At 38.4% G+C, this 26,621-nt stretch overlaps 1 protein-coding gene and 1 pseudogene across 1 annotated transcript in view; both read right to left on the reverse strand.

Moving 5' to 3' along the window:
- Patj (PATJ crumbs cell polarity complex component) overlaps positions 1-26,621 on the reverse strand; it is a 357,561-nt gene that overhangs the window by 121,697 nt on the left and 209,243 nt on the right. The window contains 1 exon segment of the mRNA XM_047564312.1: positions 11,924-12,015. Within this exon segment, the coding sequence (XP_047420268.1) occupies positions 11,924-12,015 (92 nt within the window).
- Positions 22,200-23,441, reverse strand: LOC124992924 (zinc finger and BTB domain-containing protein 14-like; annotated as a pseudogene).

The following is a 26,621-nucleotide window of genomic DNA, read 5'->3' on the forward strand; positions in this document are numbered from 1 at the left end:
GGAATGTCATATTTTTCATTTACCAAGGTCTGAGATCTCTCCAGTGGGTATTTCTACTTTTAAAAGAGAAAGTGTATCCCATCCAAAAAATTCAGAGAATCTTGAGACAAACAGCAAAACAATTTGTAAAAGAACTAAGTTGGAGGTCTTATGCTTCCTGGCTTCTAAACTTAGTACAAAGCTACAGTAATCAAAGCCATGAGGTACTGGCTAAAGATATACTGATGGATGGAATTAATGCTTGTGTGATTAAATGGTCTCAACGAGGATAGCAAGGACCATTCAACAAGGGTAACGAAGATCTTTCAACAAATAATGTTGGGAAAACCAGGATAGTCAAGTGCAAAAGAATGAGGCCGGATCCTTCCTTTATACCATATGTGAAAATTAGTTAAACATGGATCAAAAAGCCGGGCACAGTGGTGCATGATTGTAATCCTGCGGCTCAGGAGGCTGAGGCAGGAGGATTGTGAGTTCAAAGTCAGCCTCAGCAACTTAGTGAGGCCCTAAGCAACTCGGTGAGACTCTGTCTCAAAATAAAATATATAACTATATGTTTATATAAGTGCCCTTGGGTTCAATTCCTGGTACCAAATCAAAAACAAAAACAAAACAAAAAGAAACAAACGAAAACTCCAAACCAACTAACCAACCAACCAACCAACAAAAAAACCACAAAGGATCAGAGACCTAAAGATAAGAAGTGAAATTAGAAAATTCTTAGAAGAAACATAGGGGAAAAAGCCTTGTGACACTGCATTTAATAATGATTTTTTGGAAATGACACCAAAAGCGCAGGCAACAAAAACAAAAATAGACAAATGGGATTACATGAAAATTCGAAACTTTTCTTCATCAAACACAATCAACAGAGTGAAAAAGCAACTTATAGGATAAGAGAAAATATTTGCAAATCACGTATCAGAATCCATAAGTACTCCTACAACTCAATAACAGTAATAGGAAAACAAGCAACCTGATTAAAAAATGGGCAAAGGACATGAATAGGACATGTCTCCAAAGAGATACACAAACAACCATCAGCACATGAAAGATGCTCAATATCACTAATCATCAGAGAAATGCAAATCCGATCATGATGAGAGACCACTGTTCACTCATTAGGATGGCCAAAAAAGAAAAAAAAAAAAAAAAGCAGAAAATAAGTACTGGCAAGGATATGAAGCAATTGGAACACTGTGCATTGTTGGTGGGAATATAAAATGGTGCGACTCCTAGGAAAAACAATATGTGGTTTCTCAGAATATTAAAAAAATGAATAATCAAACAACTTAGCAATTTTACTGTGGGTCTATATTCAAAGGAATTCAAAGCAGCATCAAAGAGACATCACACACGAATGTTCACAGTTGCATTATTTCCAACAGCCCAAAGAGGAATCAACCAAAAGTGTTTATCAATGGATGGATTTTTTTTTAAGTGGCATATACATATGATGAAAACATACAATGAAATGTTATTCAGACTTAAAAAGGAAGGAAATTCTGACATTTGCTACAACATTAAAGAACCTTGAAAACATAGTAAGTAAAATAAGCTAGTTAGAAAAGAACACATATGGCATGAATCTGCTTTCTCAAGTACATTGTATATTCTCATTCAGAGACAGACAGTAGAACAGTGATTGCCAAGGTCTAGGGTGAAGAGAGGAATGGGAAGTTACTTTGTAATGGATAAGGAATTACAGTTTGGGAAGATGAAAATGTTCTGCCGGTGGACAGTACTGACGGTTGAACAATAATGTGAATGTACATAATGCTACTGAAGTGTACACTTAAAATGGTGAAAATGGTAAATTGTGTGTTATGTGTATTTCACCACAATTTTAAAAAATTAACTGATCAAGAAAAAGAAAGTAGGGGCTGGCGTTGTGGCTCAGTGGTAGAGCACTCACCTAGCATGTGTGAGGCACTGGGTTCAATCCTCAGCACCATGTAAAAATATATAAATAAAAATAAAGATAACGTATCCAGCTACAACTAAAAAAGAAAAGAAAAGAAAAAGAAAGTAAATGGTGATCGGCCTATGTTTGACTTAATTTTATTTAAAATCACTATTGTCTTTAGGACTGCTCTGGTCCTGCCTCTTTAAAATGTACTCTCACCAAAGCTATAGGATCTTATTCTATACTAATAAAATAGTATTACACCAAAAGCAAAAGCTTGGGGGTCTCAATTTAGCATGAAATGCTAAGTAGGTTGATTTAGGTGGCTTTTTAAAAATTTCTCCAACCTCTTCTAAAATGTTTCCAACTACAATTTAAATCTTGTGCCCAGCACATCATTTAGATGCACATACACCACAAAAATGTTGAATAAACAAGGACACCGGAACACAACAAGCATGAATATTATCTTCTGAGTGTACTAAATTTAGATACTTGGGAACAGTTAAAAAAAGCTTTACAACTGGAACATGACATTGAATTAACTTTCAGCCAGAAAAACCTCATGCAAATGACCCAAAAGTAACATATAAGACAAAGCAAATCATTACAGCTCAGTGGGAACTAAATTCTCTTCTGAAAAGATGTCAGGAGATATCCCTAACTATATGAACAGAATGAGTAGTTTCCAACTCACAAATGGAAGCCACCAGAATAGCTGGATGTGCTGATCAAAGTCCAATGACAGTGGAATTATGAATTCTATTTTCTTGGCATGCCAACGTCAGTCACTAATGAGGGCTGCTGAGAGTAACTCAGCATCCAGATCCACATTTTAAAAGGTGGCCCCAGGCAAGTTCTACATTAATTGTTACAGTTGTGCAGAGGAAAAGGTGGTTCAAAAATGTTTGGCAGTACAAGTTGGCAGGAAGATTGAGTTGGGGAGTCTAAGACTGGATGGGGTGCAGGAGTTAGCCAAAAATCTTCTTAGACTTTCTAAAAGATAGTATAGTAGATGCCCTAGCCATTCCCATCTTCCTCCTGGCTGGAAAAGCCCAAGTGTTCAGATATCTAACCCTTGCCACAAGCCAGGTGCTGGGAAGGTGAACCTCCCCACAGAGACAAACCCAAGGCAAGTTTTGATTCCTCTGCCATAAGCATGGCGATCCTGTTTCTAAAGCCAGTAAATGGATTGGCAACAGCAGGTACGCTGTGGAGACTTGTTCAGAGGTCTTCTGTTCTGCTAAAGGTATTTGAAAGATAAAAACTTCTGAGACTCAAGGCTAAATGCCTGCCTGTGACAAGAAAATGCACAGGGGGAACTAAAGTTCACACTCTGGTGGCTCATGTCCTGTTTAGATAGCTCTACTTTTACAATGTTCCCATTCAATAGGATTCTTTGTAAGCAAGCAAGAGAAATGAATTTGGCAAAAAATGAATATGAGCAAAAGAGCATTTACTGAAGGAATATTGGGATCTCAAAATAAACAGAAGGGCTATAGGACCAGGAGGGAAACAGTTGTCTACTAAGAGACAAGGAAGCAGGAAGCAAAAAGATGCCATTGTGGGAATGTCTGATCAGGACACTGTGGATGATGGGAATAAGCACCATTCATATAAAAACCATTCACATTACTAGCTTCCAGTTCTAAGCCGAAGGTCTCACATTCCAAGCTTAGGTCTCATGAACACCTACTGGCCACACCTCAGCCGTAAAAGAAGGATCTGGTTCTTTCAGCTTCCAGTTTCCACAGGGGGACAGGCATTTGGATTTGCTGTTTTTACTGTCCCACCATGTGTATATGCATGCACATACATGTGCTGTGAACATGTGTGTACAATGTCTGATGTGGAGGGTGCACTAAAGCAAACAGGCATTCTACAGGACAAAGATATACACACATGTACATACACACACAGATATGTATTTATATTTGTATGTGTGTGTATGTGTATGTGTATGGACAGATAGATAGTGTGTGTGTGGTGTTGGGGACTGATCCCAAGGCCTTGTACATGCTAGGCAATTGCTCTGCCATTTAACTATAACTCCACTCTCAAAGACATAAACATTGACTAGCAAAAAAGAAAAAAACGCCCATATCATCCCTTATGACCATCTCAAATTGGTGTTTTTGCATGCCAAAAGGGGTGAAACAAATAGTCATAATTCCCATAAACTAATAGATGCTGGTACTGTTAAGGAATGGGTGTAGCAAAGAAAAAATTACCAATTCTCTTTAAACTGTTTTTCAAAGATACTTTATAAGTCATTCAAGAAATACAAAGGATAGATTGCCTAGCACATACAAAGCACTGAATAAAAGAAAATTTAAAAAAAAAAAAAAAAAGGAAGAAAGGAAGAAAAGATGGCCTTCTTTTTGGTTTTAGTATTTTATCTAATTCACCAAATTCACCTAATTCATGAATGGCCTTATAAAATGTTTGATCACTTCAGACTGGCTAAAATTACCCTCAAAAGAAAAAAAAATTATACCTATTATGAATATTAGAAAGAATATGCCGTAGGCTAAACATGATTCCAGAAATGTATGACCCAGTGGAATCATAACTGGACTAACTGTACAACTTCCCCAGGTTAAAGTATTTCAAAGGAAACAATGTCTCTCATATGGACATATATATTTCAATGTCTGACAAAAGATCAAAACACAAAACATTTTAACTCTACCTTATCCTTGTTGACATGCCTATAAATTCTAGTTACAAAAATTAATAGTTTGTTATTATTTAAGATGGATAGTGCTATACAGGAAACAAGTATTCTAAGAGTTGAAGCACGAGTGAGCATTTCGGAGCACTCCGAGAGACCCCTGGGCCGTCCCGTATGGTCTAACTCAACAGAAAGAGACTTGATGCTGCCAGAATGCCTCTGCTTCCTTCCTCCTTGCAACTCCTGGAGCTCAGAGTTAATGACAGGCCCCTCCCTCAACACTTTTGGTCATGCATAAGATGGGTGTTATTCTACTGGCTCTGCATTCTTCAATGGTGCACAAAAGTCAAGAAGATGCTTCCTCCTCAAATTCCAAATAATCAACTTACACAGCTGGACCATCTAATGGTTCTTTCCTAAGGAAAGACTGCTTTTGTCCTACAAGTACGCGTTCAGGTGCACCAGACATAACACCCAAATCTGGAAACACCCGGTTTCTATACATAGTGTGACTGTGCTTTTATCCTTCAGGTCTTGGTTAACCCGTTAAGTCCTACCATCGCAGTGTGGGACATAAATAAAAACTTAAACTGAATAAATATATCACTTATGGTAACTTTTGAAATACAAATTATGTATTTAGAGTTCTGCTCTTTTGAGAAAAGAAATAGGTGAATGATTGCAGTGTTTGAATTATATATATGATGCATATAAGCACCTATCTCTGTAACATCTTCCCACAGGCCCCAAAACAAGGTGAGCTGCGTCTTCTGTGTGTTCCTACAGCAACACAGGACCCATGCCGCTGAATAAGGCACTAGAAGGTGGCTTGCTCTCTACCTCCGTTTTTAGGCAGAGATTATGTTCTCTGCCTCACTGACTTCACAGCATCAGCACAAGCAGGCACTCAAGGGATGCCTACTGAATAAATGAACGACTTTCTTCATGAAAGTAAAACTCATGCTGTGCAAACAATCCTTTCCCCCTATTTATCAAAGCTAGATTTCACGAATCAAGAGTATGATACAGGTTTTCAAATCATGCATTCGAGTTCCATCTTCAGATGGTCATCAGCCTAGTGATGACTCTGACATTCACATTAATTTCAAGTCAATATCCTCTTTCAGGGATATGGCCAGAGGATAACGGGCCACACTGTGTTTTTAATTACAAAAAAAAGGCACATGTTCAATCGATACAGTAAGGTGGATCCCATGGTGAGTTCACTTTTCCTCAGGAAGGCCTGACAGCCAGCACTAAATCTTTCCAAGGGTTTCGGTTTCATTTGGCCTCCTTTAGCCCCAGGAGTTTTTACACAGTACACATTTTCCACATGTAATTAAGTAATGGAGAGTGAGTTGTTATACATGACATTTAATTTTCGACAGTGGGGGAAGGTATGACAAGAGCTGCAGGCAAGATCATTAATCTCCTTGGATCCCTGCACTGCCAGACACAGCGATTCATTCCTCATCGCACTGATATAGCTTTTCTTCTGTACTTAAACTGGTTGCTCACATAGAGGGGATTATGCCAAACAGAAAAACCCACAGAACTGAATGTGTGGTACACTGTAGGAACCCAGACTGTGACACACAACTGGACAATGCAAAGTTAAATACTTTAGTATATAAAAGTTGATATGTTTAGGATACAACCTACAGGATTGTCGAAAATCTAATGATGTGAAAAGAAGGGAAAAATGACTATGTAAGTTATGTATATATATAACTTGTTAATTTGCACTAATGGCCCATAGATCCCTTGCAAATGACAAACCAATTAGTGTATGAATAAATACATGTGTTAAGAGAATATGACCAGGATATGATCACACAAATGTACATCACTATAGACTAATGGCCTTTAGCTAATTAAAGTGTTGCCTGTAGCGTATTTTTACAGCTTTTTGTGATTACTGCTAATCACACTCCAAAACCTGTGGCCAGTGTCTGTTTTTATTTCAATTGTATAAAAAAATTGAAAAAGAGCTGCCAGGGTATTAAAAGACAAGATTTTCTATATAATGGAAAGGCACAGTGAATAATAATTTCAACTAAGGAAGGAAATTTTGCCAGTAGAAGCACTAACTATAAAGAAGTAACAGCTTAGATAGCCTAGTTTTCAAAGTAACACTGTAATACAGTACAAGTGACACAGAGTTCAAAACTATGATCCCATCTGTGGTGCTGAGATGATACAAGTGTTTAGCTCCTGAAACTTGTGAACAAATCGATTTTTACTTGTTTCAAGATTTGGTTTCAAATCAGGGCTTTCATAACAATAGTTGGAAAGTGGTAATATATAAGGCAGAGATGAAAAGATATACCTAAGAAATGAGCTAGACAATCGGTCTGAATGTGCAGGCCACCATGCATGAACAAGATGCAAATTTACCATTTTATCCCCTCTGGTTACATACAGGCCCCAAGGTACAAACAGGACATTGTACTATCTACCACTGCACCCCCACAGTATCCATAAAGGTCACCACATATAAAGAGGATACGAATCTACTGTTACAACTCCATTAGTTGTGCACACCTGAGGAGCATAAAAGTTTTTTTTTTTTTTTTTTTTTTGCTTTATGTGTCTCAAATTGAGACTGTATTTTTTTTTAATTTTTATTTTTTAGTTGTAGATGGACACAATATCTTTATTTATTCATTTTAATGTGGTGCTGAGAATCGAACCCAGTGCCTCACACATGCTAGGCATGTGATCTACCACTGAGCCACAACCCCAGCTCCCTGACACCATTTGATATTACCAAGGTAAAATCTATTATATTTTATTCACAGGGGGATTCCTTTGTGTTAATTAGGATTTTCTTTATATATTACTTCATTAAACACTGTTCAACTCCTTGTTAGAATATCATAGTTTTTTTTCTTTCTTTTTAAAAATATTTTTTTAGTTGTAGTGGATGCAATATCTTTATTTTCATGTGGTGCTGAGGAATCAAACCCAGTGCCTCACAAGTTCTAGGCAACTGCCCCACCACTGAGCCACAACCCCAGTCCCTCTCTCTCTCTCTCTTTTTTTAACATAATGCCCACGGTTTTCTCTTCCAGTGCTTCATCATTATGATGTTAATTCAAACATTCTTAAACTGTGAATGTGCTTCACTTAAAAATATTAAAAACTCAGGAGTTACACAAAGTAAAGAGGAGGAAAAAAAGTATACAGGAGAGAGTGGTACTTTTTTCTTTTCCTCTTTCCTTTTTTCTGGCTTCTTTTATTTCCTTCCTCCCTCTCCTCCTACCTTTTTCTGCCAAAATCATAATCAACACCATAGTGGCAAACATTTGAGCCCATGTGGACTGGTAACTTATATGAATTAATACACTAGACAGTTTATGAGATGGCTATACCATACCCATAGGGCAAGTCAGGAAACTGAACAAGCTCCCACTGCTGGGGTTCTATAAAGCTGGGATTCAAGTCCAGACAAGATGAATCCAAGGTTTCTTCTTTCTATCACAAAGTCTTATAATTCAACCAGGCTTTAGGAAAGAATCCATCTCTTTAAGGAAGAAAGAGTTGTCAGAAGAACAGTTCCCTGCTTTATGGCAACTGAAGCACTAATTAGATTTTGGTATACAAATTATCAGATACACATCTACTTAATCAAACAAAAAGCTATCAGTTGTGTATACATTTCTCCTGGTTCAATTTAAGCTCATTTTCCTATACATGCTCACAAACTGGATATGACAATTGATTACTCAGAATCACTCCTATGTCTTTTTTCTTCCTAACAAGAATAAAGATCTTCCACACTTAGTGAACTTGGGACAATAGTAGGAAGAGGGACTGAGTTGTGAAGAATTTTGTTAAATACTGAGTTAAGTAAATAAATACAAATATGTATATGTATATATTTGAATCCATATAATAATAGCAACAGTAACTATGTTGCTTTTGGAAACAGACAATCTAGAATTGCTTTGTTGGAACTAAAAAGAAAATTTATTCAATAGTTTTCTGAATGCTATTTGTTAGGCACTATTATTGAATGATTTTGCAAGAAAGGTGCATGCTTTGGTCCAAATGCTTGTGTTTTCCTCCAAATTCATATGTTGACATCTAATGCCCACTATGAAAATATGAGGAGGAGGTTTCTGGGAGGTGAGTAGGTCATACAGGTGCAGCCCTCAGGAATGGGATTAATGCCCTTGTGAAATGGGTCTCAGGAGCTCCATCTGCCACATGAAGACCCAACAAGCAGGCATCTTCAATAAAACAGGAAGTGGGCCCTCAACAGAAACCAGGTCTGCCGGCACTGTGATCTCAGACTTCCCAGCCTCCCTAACTTTGAGCAATAAATTTCTGTTGTTTATAGGACACACAGTTTGTTATGGTTTAGATGTGGTGTCCCCCAAAATCTCACATGTGAGACAATGCGAGAGGGTTCAGAGGGGAAGTGATTAGGTTGTGAGAACCTTAAACTAATCAGTGAATGGATCCCTGATGGGATTAACTGAGTGATGACTAAAGGCAGGTGGCACGTGGTTGGAAGAGGTGGGGTTTTGGGGGTGTGGCTGTGGGGTATATATTTTGTTTCCAGTGAGTGGAGTCTCTCTTTGCTTACTGATCACGATGTGAGCTGCTTCCCTCTGCCACACTCTTTCCGCCATGATGTTCAGCCTCACTCAAACCCTGAGGAATGAAGCTGGCCATCTATGGACTAATGCCTCTGAGACTGTGAGCCTGCAAATAAACTTTTCCTTCTCTACAATTGTTCTGATTAGTTCTTTTCGTCACAGCAGTGAAAAACCTGACTAAATCACAGTTTATGGCATTTGTCATTGAGCTGGAATGGACTAATTTATTTCATAATTAAGTATTTTGTATGTACATTGATATTTCTAAATTGCTGAAAATCACTTCAATAAGTAGGCACTTAGCAGCACCCTCAATTTTGCAGACAGTATCAATTTACTCAGCAAATTATTTTCTTGACTGATTCTGCTGTGTTCTGAACAATCAAAATTGAAATCTGACACTAAATCGATGGGGCTTTATTGTGATTATTAAAATTCTACTCAGCTTTCTCTTCTGTATTCTATATAATTTCAAATCATTTAAAATTTCTTCATGAAGGAGGAGGGTTCTATTTCCTACATACTGCATTCCATTCCATTATTTCCTCTGGATACTATTCAAAAAAAATTTTTTTTTCTCTGTTTAAAATAGGATAGCCCAGCACTGGTAACAGACATCACAAATGCTGAAGAGGTAATAGTAATGTTAACAGCAATACTTGCAGCAGCAGCCACCACTCAATACAAAACTCTAAAGAGCAGATGTTAAGTGCTTGTCTTAGTCCATTTTCCATTGATATAATAAAATATCTAAGAACGGAAACTTATAAAGAAAAGAGGTTTGTTCAGCTTACAGTTTTGAAGCCTGAAAGTCCAAATAGTATTGTGTCAGCAGCTCTGGCAAAAGCCTCATGACAGATTGCATCACAGTGGGAGTGTGTGAGAGAGGCAGAAGGCCTACCTCTTCTCCTTTTTCTTCCCTTCCTTTTTGCAGGGCTGGGGGTTGAATCCAGGCTTTGTGTATGCCAGGCAAGTGATCTACCATGGAGCTATACCCAGTCCAGGCTTATTCTATAACTCACTCTCAAGAGGACTACCAGAGCCCTTTGAGAACTACCTTAATTCCTCCTGAGGGTGGTGTCCCCAGTGACCTATAAACTTCCACTAGGCCTCCTCTCTTCCAGGTCCCTCTTCCCTTAACATTTCCACGCTGGGGTCCAAGTTTTCAAACATGAGCTCTGAGGGACACCTCAAGCCGCATCCAAACCAGAACCGTGCCACACACACCTTTTCATGCAGTTCTCACACAACTTTAGAAGATGGCCTCAAACCTAGCCCCACTGCTTGTGTGGCCCTCTCTTCTAAAATCTAGTGTGGCTGAATTTTCTTCACGTCTGTTTAAGTTTTCATCAGCTAATTCTCATTCAACCGCTGACAAGAGGAACAAGGGAATTAAAAAAGAAACCATGCCAACAGAGCACATCGAGGTGAGCAAGACTAAAGGGGTCGCCTGAACATGCAAGGGCACATTAGAAGGAAGAAGCTCCCCCCCCTTTTTTTTTTTTTTTAAATTAACAGGGATTGAGCACATGGGCACTCATCCACTGAGCCACATTCCCAACCCTTTTTTTCTATTTTATTTGGAGACAGGGTCTTGCTGAGTTGCTTAAGGCTTGCTAAGATGCTGAGACTGGCTTTGAACTAGAGATGCTCTGGCCTCAGACTCATGAGCTGCTGGGATTACGGGTGTGTGCCACCACACCTGGCAACGTTTCCTTCCTTGTTAAAGAGGTAAAAAACTAGGAAGAGAAAGGACCACCAGGTAGGAGAAAAGGCCTGCAGTGTAGGATTGTTTTAGGAGAAAAGTAGCAAGTCCAGCCAAGGCTGAAAGATGACATGGGAAGGAATATTTCAATCATGTTAGTACCCCACATGGGAACAAAAGAACCCTCTAATCCCAGTGTTCCCTGTGATTGGACAGATTTTGTCACCGGCAACTAATGAGAAAGGGAAGAACAAAACAAATTATAAAACAGCAGCTAACATTACTATATGTTCAACATTGTGTTGACCATTTAAAATTTTTGAAATATCAGTGAATGAGGTAGGGCTTTGTTATCCCCATTTAACAGATGATAACTGAGACCTAGAGGGAAACATTCATGAATAAGATTAATAACATCACCTAAAAATAATTCAAATTTACTTGTCATTTCATCCAAATAACAGAGAATTAGACAACCTCATTCCACTGCCAATGTGGCAATAATGGCAACTCTGATTCATTTATACAGTGAGGGCTCAGTCAGGTAGTAGGCAAGGTCTAGGTAATGTGGAGCCCCAAACACACACCACTCTCAATAGCAGAGCCAACGTCTCCTCCACTCCGGATCTCTCACCAGCACTCTTAATAAGCTCCCCAAACTGTCCTGGGTTGTTTCCTGATGATTCTATGATGAAGACATTAATGAGTACACAGATGGTGTCTGAAGTTAGAGAGCTTTGTTAACGTTTATATACATGGTAACCAAATCCAGAGAGGTAAGAAATTTTAATAATGGAAACATAAATACTAACCTCAACTCCCAATTCTATCAGATGAAACAAAAGAAATCAAACAAGAAAAATCCCATAGTTAAAAACAACTGTACTTTTCATAATGTGACAGAAAGGAAAAGGTATTTTTAGAAAAGACAGCAATTTTGTTACACAAACCAAAAATACAATATTATACCAATAAAAACATCTTTAGAAGAGACTGTAGATTTTAGAAAACCAAACCTATTTATATCTTACCTGATGAAAACAAGTTTGACCTTGGATGGGGCAGTCTTAATAATGGCAGATGCATTTTGGTGACTTCTTCCATAGAGGATCTGATTATTTATCTGTTTGAGAGAAAAAGAAAAAGAAAATGTACAAATACAGCTGTATATTTTATGTAAAATACACGTATATGTTTATATACACACACAAGTCTATATTTATGTACTTGGAATTTTTTCCCCCTTCAGAGTTGGGGATCAAATTGGGCCTTTTGCACATTTTGTAAGTACTTTCCCACTGAGCCACACTCCCATCCCAAGACATTCATTATTCAAAGGTTACATGTAGGTCTGAATAAGGCTAAAAATCTTAATATTCCTTGTAGTACAGATTCAAACACTAATTCTAAGCAGCCATAAGAATCTCGTAAGTTCAATTTTGACTACAGTTAAAAAGAACATACAGCCCTTGACTGTTTCATTAAACTTTAAGAGACAGTAGTTAAGCTCAATGCAAAAACTTTATGATAGATATTTCATTTCCTACAGCTTTTCCAGATTCCTTAAAAAAAAATGTAGAAAACAGACTAAACTGTAATATTCATCAGAGCTCTGGAAGACCCATCAAATGTGATTCTGTAAATGTGTCAAGGTTATTACATAGCATAAATTTTGCTACCCCTGAGGAGATAAATACATGTTCCTGTTTTAAGTCAAATTGTAGATCAAATGCACAGAAATATTTTACAATAGACAATCAATGAGCCATCTGTTCATGTCCAAGATGAGGAATTTTTAAATGTGACTGCAGTCACCTACGTATGATCTAAAAACATGAGATATAAAGTTTTCCATTCCAGATTCTCCCACTGATCAACTGTGATGATAGCTATAATTATTCTCTTATTGTATTTCATGGAATTAATAATTGCTCTAGCATTCTGGCTCTTTAATGAGCAATTAATAGTATAGTATTACATAACCTTATTAACTGTGGCCTTGATAATTTCTACTGTTTAAGAAATAGTACAGTATACTCCATCAGGGATAGTAAGAAGGTATCAAAGACTTTTGTAATTAGAACCTACTTTGTCTGCCCTTGATGTCTCTGAAATTTTGCATTTGAAAAAACACCTGACGATCTTTGAAAACACACCTGGAAAACTATCTTTTTTTGTCACAACAGTTAAAATGAGAAAGCAGAGACAAGCGAGCACTTCAAAGGCTGGAATGAAAGTGTAAAGTTTTGGGGAGAAGCTTGTCCATCACCTTGCTTAAAGAGGCCGAGCCAGGCTTCACATCCAGAACTGCCGTGGTGACCAGCTCTAGTTACCTGTTCATTCTGTCATTTATCAGCTTCCATGCTTCACCAAGCTCATCAACCTCACAATGTCATTCCTCTGACTCAGTTTCCTCTCCTCTAAAAGAAATTTAAGTTCCTACTTCTCAAAACTGTTGTGACAATTACCAGGCACAATGCCTTTGCATTTTATTTATAGTGCTCTTAATACCAGAGGATGCATTTTTGTGTTCAAAACCACTCATCTGGGGCTAGGAAGATAGCTCAGTTGGTAGAGTGCTTGCTTTGTAAGCACACGGCCCTGGGTTCGATCCCCAGCACCAAAAAAAAAAAAAAAAAAAAAAAATACTCATCTGTTTTTAGTTATAATATTGGGCATTTAGAAATGTGTCCACGGGCTGGGGAGATAGCTCAGTTGGTAGAGTGCTTGTCTTGTAAGCACAAGGCCCTGAGTTCGATCCCCAGCACCCAAAAAAAAAAAAAGAAAAAAAAAAATAGAAATGTGTCCACTCTCCAGATTACATATTTTCTCCAAATACTTTCTATCTTTATAGTTTAATTTTTACATAACTAATTTGTGTGTGTATATGTGGTGTATAAAGCAGGTTTCAAAATAGTACGTTATATATAAAAACTAATTTCACATAAATTATGTATTTCCACATATGTAGACAGATATATAGATATCTTTATATCCATCTATCTCTTTACATGGGGGGTGCTGAAGATAGAGCCCTGGGCCTTGCACATGCTAATCATGTACTCTCCCATTGAGCTACACACCAAGTTGATATATATCTTCTTACTAACTTAGTTATTTAACTAAGGGAAATGGTTGGAGAAATTATGTAATCATTAAGAATAATGTGGGCTGAGATTGTGGCTCAGTGGTGGCTCGGTGCCTAGTACATTTGAGACACTGGGTTTGACCCACATACAAAACTAAATAAAATAAAGCTATAATAAAAAAAAAATCTACTTAAAAAAAAAGAGTAATGTGAAAAAGCATACTTAACGACATAGGAAATGTCCAAAATGTATTAAGCAGCAAAACCAGGTTCCATAAGAATACTTCTAGTCTGATCCTGTGTTTAGATAATTATATTTTCCAGTCTCTTTAATTTACAAAGGACTACAAACAAGGGTCATTAAATCATATTGAAAATGAGATGATATGTGGAATGAACCTGATTCAAAGTCTGCACTCAGATAATTGTTCGCAAATGTTTTCTCCATTGTGTCTGGCCTCTGCATCCAGGGAGCCTTTTCTAAACCAAACCTATTTAAGCCTCCTGCCTTTGAGCTCCATGGCACTAGGCTTAAGAAAATTTCTTATTGCACTTAAATGCCAGCAGAACATGGTAAAGCATCAGTGCAGGTACCCAACATTTACCGAGCTGAGCTAAGCTCCTGAGGCCAGGAATTGGCATCCACCTCTTGGTATTTCCTAGATCTGCATGCACAGCTTGTACATAACGGTGCTCAGCAAGGCTATGATGAACTGCAGAGCCCTGCATGGAAGTGGCACTTAATCAACGGCCCGGACGCTTTCTTTGACATGGGCTCCAGCCTTCAAAGTGATTGAAGTTTAAAAAAATTGGTTTTGATCAGCAAAAATCTTGAACATAAAAAAAAAAAATCAAACTGTTTCAGGTTCACAGATATGCCTACTTTTTTTGCTAAGAAGCTCCGTTTTGACAGAATAGACTATATGGTACTATAATTTTAAGAGGGAAAAATAATATCCCAAGTGAAGAAAGCAAGTCATTAATTTTAATTTACCTAAGAGTAAATCCACAGTTATGCCTTTCATATGCTGTTTGTAAATGCTCAGAGGCTCTGGCGGGAGAAAGGCCGAACAGCTGGTGTGTTGCTGCTGTTTTTTCAAGTGCCAGCAACTGCAATGGCAGCTGCTTCCTGCCAGTGTTCAGAGGCTCTGGGAAAAGGCTGTGCAGTGGAAAACTGGGAACAGAGCAAGAAACTCAAGACAGAGGGACGGGCCCCTATGGAGTAAATCTTTGGGTAAAGAACATCCAAGACAAAGCCTCATTCTGGCCTTGAAAATGACACACGAGGGGACTGGGGTTGTGGCTCAGTGATAGAGCGCTTGCCTAGCATGGATAAGGCACTGGGTTAGATTCTCAGTACCACAAAAAAATAAAGGTCTATCAACATCTAAAAAAAATATTTAAAAAAATGACACATGAGCAGCCTCTGAGTTTTAAGAGAGGTAGCTTTCCTTAGTGTTTTTATAGTCTGATTTAATATGAAAAAATTCCACCACCGAAATGAAAAATACACAGCTTCCAACAACATGAGCAGCTTTTATATTTCCTCCTTCCTGAATGAAACATACTCCAGAGAAAATTCAGTAAGCAATTAGAAAGCATGACACATTTTGTGCACAATTAACTTTAGACTGTCTCTTATTACTAAGAAACTGCTTGTTTTCTGAGGGCACTATTAAAACAACAGATGTAGGGGATATTCCAAGCACAGCATAGGCAAAAAGTATTCTACGCTTCCAGATAGTCTTTCAGGTTAAAGATAATCAATGGCTACCATTTAGAGAGGGCTTACTTGGGGCACAACACTAACAGACTCTTCACACACAGTATCCCATTTAAACCTCAGACCAACCAGGGAATTATTTACTTTAACTATATTATGAAACTGAAAGCGAAAGGCTGAGCAATTTGCCAAGGTAATTTAGTGATGAGTTTAAAAAACTGTAATCCTAGGGCACACCAAGATCACATGTCTGTAAGGCATACTTTAAAAAAAAAAAATTAGATGATTGTTAGAGGTCATCTTCATAAACATGCCCTTAAACTTTGAGCAGTAACAGAAGGTACCAGGTACCTGCCATCTCTTCTGAGATGAAGAGGTCAGAACCAACCCTGTCAAGACCAGTAGAGGAAATGTCCAGTGGCTGACTGGGAGGCTTTCTAAAGGCTCAAGTGCAGTATGGAGTCTCACAAGCTGTATTTTTCTCTTCTGACAAACAGACTGCACCCTGAACCATTATTAAACCTCTTGACATTTCTTTCTTTTTTTTTTTTTTTTTACTACACAAATATATACAGATCCAGCATCCTTATAGCTTTTTCTGACCCAAATCAAAGGAAAACAAAATATTTCACTAGGGCAAAAACTACCCCTCTTCCTTCATGATCCGAGTGACCATTCAGATTATCTAGACATTGGGCAAACATTATTAAGTTCCACTTACTTCCAGTAAACACAGGAGTAGAGAAACTAAGTGCTTTTCCCAAAGTTTCTCCTTATAAGGTGAGTCAATAATACTAGGGAAGAATAAAAGCATTATTCAGACTTGTCCTTATCTTTGATATTATCCTCTAATGGAGTTGGAACCCTAATGAATGGGAATAGGGTCCTTATAAGAAGAATACAGTGAGGAGACCGTCTGCAAACCAGGAAACAAACTGACCAGTGCATTGTTCTTTGGCTTCTGGTTTCCAAAACTTGAGAAATAAAGTCTGTTGTTTAAGCCGTTCAGTGTCTGACATTTGTTACAGCAGCCCAAACCATCTAAATCAGTCAGTTACTTGAACTAATTTCTGTTCCTTATGATTGAAAAGCTTCCACAGACACAGCTCCCGAGGACTCTTCTAATTCTGAACACTAACTTATACATCTAAGTGATGTACCTTATATTCTCTCACAGATACTCAGAATTATCCTTAGCATCCCCCTTAAGGAAAAAGAAGAAGGAAGAGGAAAAAGCTCTCTGTCCAAAGGGGCTTTCTATACTTTTCATCTAAGATGCTGGTTTTCTTTTCTGTTTTTGACTTTCTCTTCTGATTACTGACAAAGAGGGCCTTCAGAGACTTCCAGGTAGATAGTAACTTCTGTCTCAAGCTCCATGATCCCTGGTCCCAGAAAGGCAGTATCATTTTATCTTATGGTTAAATCAGTTCACTTTTTCCCAGGTTCTGAATTTCCAATTAGGTGAATAAATTATAACAGCTCTGGATGCTGAGGTCCACAGTCCCAAATGAGAGACACCTGTATTTGCAAAGCTTGTATATAATGGGCTTTCAGTGCTCTTAATTTTTACCCTTGTGGTTTGATTTCTGGTACTGTAGAGGGAACAAAAGCACAAGCCTGCTATGAGGTAAATCCCCTATGGATCAAACATGGGAGACTTAACTGCAATATTTCACAGTTTGCATTAGAAGTAGAATGAAGGTTAATCCAGCAAAGATCAGGCAGAGTAAATGGTGAAAATTCTTTTCTAATACTACATAAATTTTCACTTTAAAGGTCTTTAATGAGATTTGTTTCAATAGAATTAACTATTCAAAAAATATTACAGAGATAGTTTTAAAATACTCTTAATTTTCCGTAGTTCAACTGAACATGAATATGAATTTATGCTGAAAAGCAGCTCAATTAAATCTATTCAAAAGACATATCAAGTTGGAAGTAAAAGTTAATTAGGCTAGGGCTGAAAATATTAATTATACGAAAATTAAAATTTAGTTCAAGTAATAGATTCACCTGAGGTTTGAACATCATGTCATAATTTATTATACTCAACAACAACCTTGCCCATGCTTTTTTTTTCAAAGCAAAAGGTTTTATTATGAAAAGTGATAAATTAGATAAATTATTATGAGAAGTTGAGTTGAAATTCACATTACTTGGGGCTGGGGAGATAGCTCAGTCGGTACAGTGCTTGCTTTGTAAGCACAAGGCCCTGGGTTCGATCCCCAGCACCAAAAAAAAAAAAAAAGATTCACATTACTTGAATTGCTGATAATGATATTGAGTCCTTTTCCATACTTTCAAATATCCTGAATTTCACAATTTAAGACATTAAAATACAGTTTAATTTTTTCGTGTAACTTTAATAAAATACACATGCAAAAAATCCAAACAAATCCTAAGTGATTAAGATGATGAATAATTTCACAGATTTAACTTTTAATCTAATAATTCCACTTCTAAAGATTTATTCTAAAATATTAAAAACTCAAACATCAAAATGTCTATTATGGCTACACTTTTATTTTTACAGACTGCATTTTGATTCACTGTTCACAAATGGGGTACAACTTTTCATTTCTATGGTTATACACGATGTAGATTCACACCATTTGTGTAATCATACATGTACACAGAGTAATCATTCCACCATCTTTCCTTCCTCCATCCCTGGATTTCCCTCTACACAATCCACAGTTTCTCCATTCTTCTCTTACCCCCTTATGTATCAGCCTCCACTTATTAGAGAAAACATTTGGCCTTTGGTTTTTTGGGATTGGCTTATTTCACTTAGCATGATATTCTCCAGCTCCATCCATTTACCTGCATATGCCATAATTTCATTCTTCTTTATGGCTGAATAATATTCCATTGTGTATTTATACCACAGTGTCTTTATCCATTCATCTACTGAAGGGCATCTAGGTTGGTTCCACAATTTAGCTAATGTGAATTTAGCTGCTATAAACATTGATGTGGCTGTGCTACTGTAGCATGATGATTTTAAGTCCTTTGGGTATAAACCCGAGGAATAGGATAACTGGATCAAATGGTGGTTCCATTCCAATTTTTCTGAGGAATCTCCATACTGCTTTCCAGAGTGGCTACAACAATTTGCAACCCTGCCAGCAATGTATGAGCATGCTTTGGTCCCTACATCCTCACTAACACCGATTATTGTTTGTATTCTTGATAACAGCCATTCTAATTGGAGTGAGATGAAATCTTAGAGTTGTTTTGATTTGCATTTCTCTAATTACTCGAGATGTTGAACACTTTTTCATATATTTGTTGATCACCTGTATATCTTCTTCTGTGAAATGTCTGACAGTTCCTTAGCACATTTATTGATTGGGTTCTTTGCATTTTGGAGAAAAGATAGCTTCTTCAACAAATGGTGCTGGGAAACTGGAAATCCATATGCAGTAAAATGAAATTAAACCCCTATCTCTCACCCTGCACAAAACTCAACTCAAAATGGACCAAGGACCTAGGAATTAGACCAGAGGCCCTGCACCAAATAGAAGAAAAAGTAGGTTCAAATCTTCATCATGTTGGCTTAGGACCAAACTTCCTTAACATGACTCCCAAAGCTCAAGAAATGAAAGCAAGAATCAATAAATGGGATGGGTTCAAACTAAAAAGCTTTTTCTCAGCAAAGGAAACAATCAATAATGTGAAAAGAGCCTACAGAGTGGTAGAAAATCTTTTTCACATAGAGCACTAGTCTTTAAAATTTATAAAGAACTTAAAAAACTTCACACCAAAAAAGGCTACATTTTTAATAGGCAAAAAAACTTACATATTTTTCAACAAAAGGCTTATTATATTCATGGTCAAATATCAACAAATGGGATATCATTCCATTAAACGGAGGTGAGGAGATGCTCTGAGTTGCCCCAAAAACATAACGCTTTTGAGTGAAAAAAATGAATACTGTGTGACCTATTTATCAGTTACATTATTTTCATAGAGGTTTCTATGTGAGTGGAAAGGAAGTTCTGTGACTGCCTCTCTGATGTCAAGTCAGTATCTCCAATGGTGGGATCTCTACTGTTTAATACTAATTTCTTGCAACTATAATTACACTATTTAATGTGCACTACATATAAGGCACACACACCACACACATCAGCACATGTACACTTTAAATATATTCATTTATCTCACTAATCAGCAGAGGAGTGCTGTACTGCATCTTATATACATGGAGAAATTGGGGCTTAGGAAGCTCAAGGAATTAAGCAAGGTGACAAGTAGAGCCAAATATATATCCAGTTCTCTTCAAGTCTAAAAGTCCAGTTTGTTAATAATTAGAAAACATTCCTTCAGGGTATTTATCTTGCGTGAAAAAAAAAACCCATAGGATAATCCTTTGAAATATTAATTCCAACTTATAAGGCTCATGAAATAGAAACCCCAGATTAAGAAATAGTCCAAAAAAGTATAATAGACATGTTGTGTATCCTTTTCTTTACTCCCTTACTCAACAGTCACTGCGCACGTGATAAGAATACAGGAATTTCCATTGCCGTCATCACTGTAGCTGCTGTATACTGAACAGATGCAGATTCTCTGAAAGCTACTTTGTAAGAATTACTTTATTCAGTCAAATATGGTCCCAGCCCTCAAGCACTGGTACTCTAGCAAAATGACACAAATCCTGGGAACAAATGATCGCATTGCCATGTGGGGGATGTGGGCATGAAGCAAGAAGCAGCCGTGCCTCCTCATAGGAGGCAGCAGGTCAGCAGGGCACAGGCGTGGGGGGAGGCGAGGCTGGTGAGAAGCAGCTGAGAAGACATGCAGGTGTGGACTGGTCTCTCTTCAGGAGACACGGGTACCTCACTGCGGCTTTTGGGGTAAGCAGAGAGAGAAGCAGACTAAGAGATGAATAAAGACTTTGCAGACTCGCGGAAACTTTTTCCTTCCCCCAAAGCTGGGCTCTGCACTCCATGAAGAAGACACTCTCTCCAAACCACTGCTTCAGTTCTGCCTATGGGCAGAACTGGTGTGTGTGATCACAGACTTTGGGGTAGATACAGGGTACAGAGAATGGATGAAGAAGCAGTTCAGCAAAGCAACTATTATTTGTCCACAAGATAGTGAAAAACAGTGTCATAAAATAGTGGAGTGAGACAAACACCATTACCCTATGTACATGTACAATTACACAAACGGTGTGACTCTACTTGGTGTACAACCAGAGAAATGAAAGTTGTACCCCATTTGTGTACAATGAATCAAAATAATGAACAAACCAAATACAAATCTAACCCCATTCTGCATTTCCAGAACTTGGTTTCATCTTTGCTCAATGTCCTTGGTCAAGCGCCCATCAGCATTTTCTACATCTATATGAAATACATTTATTGTTATTAAAACTACTGCTTTGCCAGCTATCCCACTCCTTGATATTTATCCAAAAGAGCTAAAGTCAGCATACTATAGTTATGGAGCCACAGCAATGTTTACAGCACACAACTCACAACAGCCAAGTTATGAAACCAGCCCAGGTGCCTGCCAACAGATGAATGGATTAAGAAAATGTGGTACACATACACAATGCGGTTTCACTCAACCATGAAGAAGAATGAAATTATGGCATTTGCTAGTAAATGGATGGAGCTGGAGAACAACATGCTAAGTGAAATAAGCCAGACTCAGAAAGTCAAAGGTTGAATGTTTTCTCTCACATGCAGAAGCTACAGCAAAGGGGAAAAAAAGGGTATGGTGGGGACAGAGATCATAAAGGGAAGGTTAATGGAGTAGGAGTTTGAGACAGAGAGAAGGGAAATAGGAAAGGGGAGGAAATGAATGAATCTGACAAAATTACATTATATATGTACATAAATATTCCACAGTAAATTCCACCTTTACATGTATCTATAAAGCACCAATTAAAAATAAATACATGAGTGGAAGAGAGACCAGTAGAGGAAGAGGCATGGGGGAAGAAGGAGGGGAGGGAAGGAAGGGGTACCGGGGATTAAAGTGGAGTAAATTAAACTCTGTGCATGTATGATTATGTCAAAACGAACCCAGCTATTACACAGAGCTATAATGTACTAAGAAAAGCATAAAAAGACTGTTTTTTTCTGACCACAAGTCACACATAACTGTGATGACAAAGAAATCAATTACTGGATGATTTCTCAGTGCAGTGCACTTGCCGGCATGAGTACAGTGGAATTAAAACTAAAACAGAAGTCTCTTGATTCTAAACAGGACATAGTTCTCAAATTAAAATCATAAAAAAGAAGGGGAAGGGAGCCTACCAGCAACACTGGTAGACATCAGACAGGACAGTTAAACTGGTCAGAATTTGGGATTGTAATTTCCTTGAAAAGTTTTAAAAACATCTAACCAAACACTGCCTTAAGCCCAGCGAGTACACTGCTCCATTTGTTTCCAGGAAAACACAGTAACTGGCGTTTGCTGATTCCAATCAACGTGGTCTCAGTCCTGGTTTCCCAGGTGCAGTGTCCTGCCACCTCTAGCTATAAGCTGTTTCCAACTGCTGCTCAGCTTCTGCTGCCATGGTGGCTGCCTGTGACTGTCTCATCTGGTGCTGGATGGCACTGGGGGTGACCTGCTTCCTCTCACTGTGCACATTGTACTCAAGTCTCTTCAGAGCAGATGCCTGGCAAATGCCCTTAAGATAGGACCTGTGTTGCAGAATGGTCTTCTGTTACTATGAACTCTTGTGCTTCTTCAAGCCTGGGGCATGAATGAATGGTTTTCCACACAACTTGCAACTGTACGGCTCATATCCTGTATGCATATTTAGGTGCTCTTTCAGGTGAGCCTGCGTGGGGGAAGTTTTTGTACACATTACAAACAAATGGCCTGTCTGCTGGGTAGTTTCTCATGCTTCCTCCATCTGCCTTCATCAGAAAATGTCTTACCACATGCTTGACAGGCAAACTGCTCCTGGTGGTCACTGTAAAGCACATACGCAAGCTCCATACCACTGTTGGCAGTTGTTCAGTCTGGTGTCTGTTCATCGTCCAATGCACTCAGTCCGTCACTAAATATTAGGGCTTGAGTGGTCTGGGACCCCAAATCTTTGGACTCTGGGGTTTCCACAGATTTTTTCTGGCTGTAGAAATTTACTTTTTGAACTTCCTCGCTTCTCAGCTCTTTCAAAACCACTTGCTGAACCCTGAGTATAGTTGTAGATGACTTGTCCTCCTGACCTGGGGTAGGAGGGGCTTCCAATGGGTCATTGCAACTGTCATCCTAATCCCCAATTTCTTCCACATCATCATCATCCTGGTGTCAGCAGTATCTCCAATGGGGAGATTTATTCTGAGGCAATACTTTTTGGCCATTATTTTCATTGGAACTGGACACATCTCACTTCTGAGAACAGGGTTTGGCCAAAAATTGGATACTAAGAATCTGACCCAATAACATCATTAAGTTAACATCTTCTTTTTCACAGAAATTTCTGCTGTGTGCATGTAGCTCAGGACCTCTTCAACTTTATCAGAACAAAGAAAATCTGTCTGTATTACCAAAGAGCTATCTATTTCAAGTTTCTTGAAGAGCTTTTTGAAGGAGGCGCTGCAGGCAGCGAGAACACATCTGTCTGCTCTGAATTTCACATCTTCAACCACAATAGCAATATCACAAAATTCTCCTTCCAGGCACTGTTCATTTGGTGTTGAAACAGTGCTTTGTGATCATTGTCATTATATTTAATGGTTTCAGATATACTGATGAAAAACTCCATGAACATCCTAAGAAGTTATCTTAATGCCTTAAACACCCAAATCTTCAGATCAGAATAACTCTGATAATGCAGGGCACACCTGGCCTGCGTTCTGGAACTGCCAGGGACACTCATGTGGACTCTCCATGTTCACTAGCACACAGACTGGGAGAGGACTATCGCAGGGAACAGGGGCAAGGCAGGTGGCAGTGTTTGGGATTTTCTTTTTGAGTTTGGGGAAGGAGGGGGTGGTGGGTATTGTGCATGTCCTTGATAATGGCACCCCTCCTTGTGTAGGAGGATGTTTAGCCAGCTGTGAACAGTCGGGCCACCTACCCCCCCCCCCCATATATATATATATATGCAGTACAGGCCAGGGGAAAGATCTGCTTGTGTTTTTGTGCTGAGGACACAGATCCCCAAACTCAGTGACTTGTAAAAGGGTTTAAAGTAAGGAAGTGACAGTGCCAGAATTCAAATATGAGCATCCCGAACCCACAGACCCAAGCAGGTATGGGGCCCTCGAAGTATGTAACAAGAATGCTCACCTTGATGTCCTGGGTTTCCTGATATTTTTCTTAAAATGCATCCTAATCACCCATCCCCCATCCACAACCAACTCCTCGCCTAGGCTTAAATATTTCAGGGACATAAAGACATGAAGTTTAACTAAGAAATTTAAAACTCTTGCCCTAACAAGCCAGGGTCAGAAAAAAAAAAAAAAAAAAAACAGTAAAAACAGCTCAAAGACATCACAGCAGGAAACAGATAAGGAGGAGCTGCCCAATATGAACTAGGTTTTACATCATGACTTCTGTAGCCCGAAAACAAAGCCCCACCCAACTCCAGGATGGAAAATGATGGGGAAGGTGCTTTAATCATTAAGTTCACAAAATTCTTATACTGTGCAAGGGCAAGTTAAAAAAATGATTATTTTTCTTTTTTGGTTCTTAAGAAATAGGCATAATTTCACCAACTGTACTCTTCTTTTAATAAATTTAGAGTGGCATTAAATTTTAAGATGAGCCAGTAAATCCAGTGACTCAGAAGGCTGAGGCAAGAGAATCACAAGTTCAAGGTCAGCCTGGTTGAGACCTGTCTTAAAAAAGAAAAAGGACTGGGGGATGTGGCTTAGTTGTAGAGCAGCCTAGGTTCAATCCTTGATACCACATAGCACGTAGACACACAAAAGAAACACACTTTATGAACTCACATCCAGGTATATTAATAGTTTAATGAGCAAACCTAATCCCCGCCCCAGCCCCTGCTTGCTGGGAATGGAACCCCATGGCCATGTGCATGCTAGACAGGTGCTTTCCACTGAGCTATACCCTAGCCCTAAAAGAGCTCATCTGATTGACAAGCTTTTGCATCTAAGTATTTCAAGAGATTTTAGAATTAACCCACTGGCAGCAGAGAATGAAGGTCAAGCTGTTGGCACTCGGGTAGGAGTTCTGCCTTGAAGCAGCAGCAAGTACCTGGGTGAGCTATTTAATTTTTATGGTTTCTGTTTTTTTCCCTTATAAAATTAATATCACTAGACAATTAAGATCTAAATTTACCTGTGGCTCTACGTCTTCATCCCTGGGCAAGCCTGGCAAGCACACACACTTTTTCTTTTCCAAGGTTCTCAACACCATACTATACACATACAGAACTACACAACTCAGTTTAGGCTATGCTGCAGGCACACGTCACAAAGGGAATGTTCCTCCCTCTGTCTTGGAGGTCTCAGGAGCCTGAGGAGCCCCAGCTCTGCACGCTACCCTAACCAACTCCATCAACTCCCTACTTCTTGTGCCACTCACTCTGTTCCTCCCTGACAAATCACTCCTATTCCCTGCACAGCACTATCGGCTCTCTCTTTCCAAGCTTGCACTGTAGGAAAGACTAAAAATAAATCCTACATTCCTACGGCAGCACCTTGCCCAGGCCTGGGCTTTTTGGGGTCTAATTGCTCGGGGAAAGCCAATACTCTAGTGTAGGTCTCATTCCCCGCAACACGGTAATTAAATGCTAATGCCTTTTGAAATTAATTCACTCACTCCACACTAGCATGGGAAAAAAGGGTAAGGAAGCTGAGATTTAATCACACTGTCTTCTGGAGGATTACTGTAAAATTTCTTTTATGCACGAACTGGGCTATTGATTCACTAAACTCCACGACGCCCTTCCATTGTAACAATGCAATCCCACTGCGACAAAACTGCTGGCAAGTGTCCTGACAAGAATCGGTCACACAAGGGGCCTGGTGGAGAGGCAGTTTCTGACTTAAAAGAAGCCATGAAGTGTTTGAACTTTTTTTTCTTCTTCTTCTACTTCTTAACCTCATTTAGGGTCTTAAGTAAATAGGATCAACCATAAAGTAAAAGGAGGCTGTGAACAAAGTAATAATATAAAAATGGCAAAAAAACTAATAATGAGAAATAATACCAGTGGATGGTAGAATTTTACTTCAATCCTTGAATTTGAGAGAAAGACCACAAAAATAAATGCACTTGGGGTGGATCAGCAAATAAACAAGATTTGCCCTATCCCAGAAATCCAGTATGATCTAAAAGTCCATTTGCAAATGCTTCCTACATAATGCAGTGTTCTTCAAATCTACTACACTGCAATATCCAAAAAAAAAAAAAAAAAAAAAAAACCAGCTACCATGACACTGGCTTTTAGCTTTCCTGGCTCTCATCATTAAATCAATTTCCTATTCTTAGCTAACAAGCACACTGGATTTGATATTATACTATATACCACTTCCTTACTTATCAAAGAGAAATGACAACTTTTTTTTCAGAACTTTAAAAAGAAACCAAGGAACTGTTTTTCTGCATTTATTCCCCTGTCATCCTTGACCTAAGGTCAAAAAAGATGGGTTATAACTGCTTAAGAATCTGGTATATTCATTTTTCAAATCTGCTGCATGAAGCTATTAAACAATAAGATAACTTTCTTCTACAACATGCTTTCAGAGATAAAAGTATTAGTATAACAAATTAAAGCAAACTGACATACACAAATTCACACAAAAATATTGATTTATGAATACTAGCCGCTAAAATGAATTCAGGTATTACTGTGTGTCAGAGATTGTGATAATCTTCTCTTATTCGTTCCCCAATAGCTCCTGAGGTCAATGCTATCCAATCACTGGGTTGTAAGCTCTGTGAAAACCAGTATCATCACTCAGTGCAGAAACAAACC

This window comes from Sciurus carolinensis, chromosome 1, assembly GCF_902686445.1.
Source record: "Sciurus carolinensis chromosome 1, mSciCar1.2, whole genome shotgun sequence".
Lineage (NCBI taxonomy): Eukaryota > Metazoa > Chordata > Mammalia > Rodentia > Sciuridae > Sciurus > Sciurus carolinensis.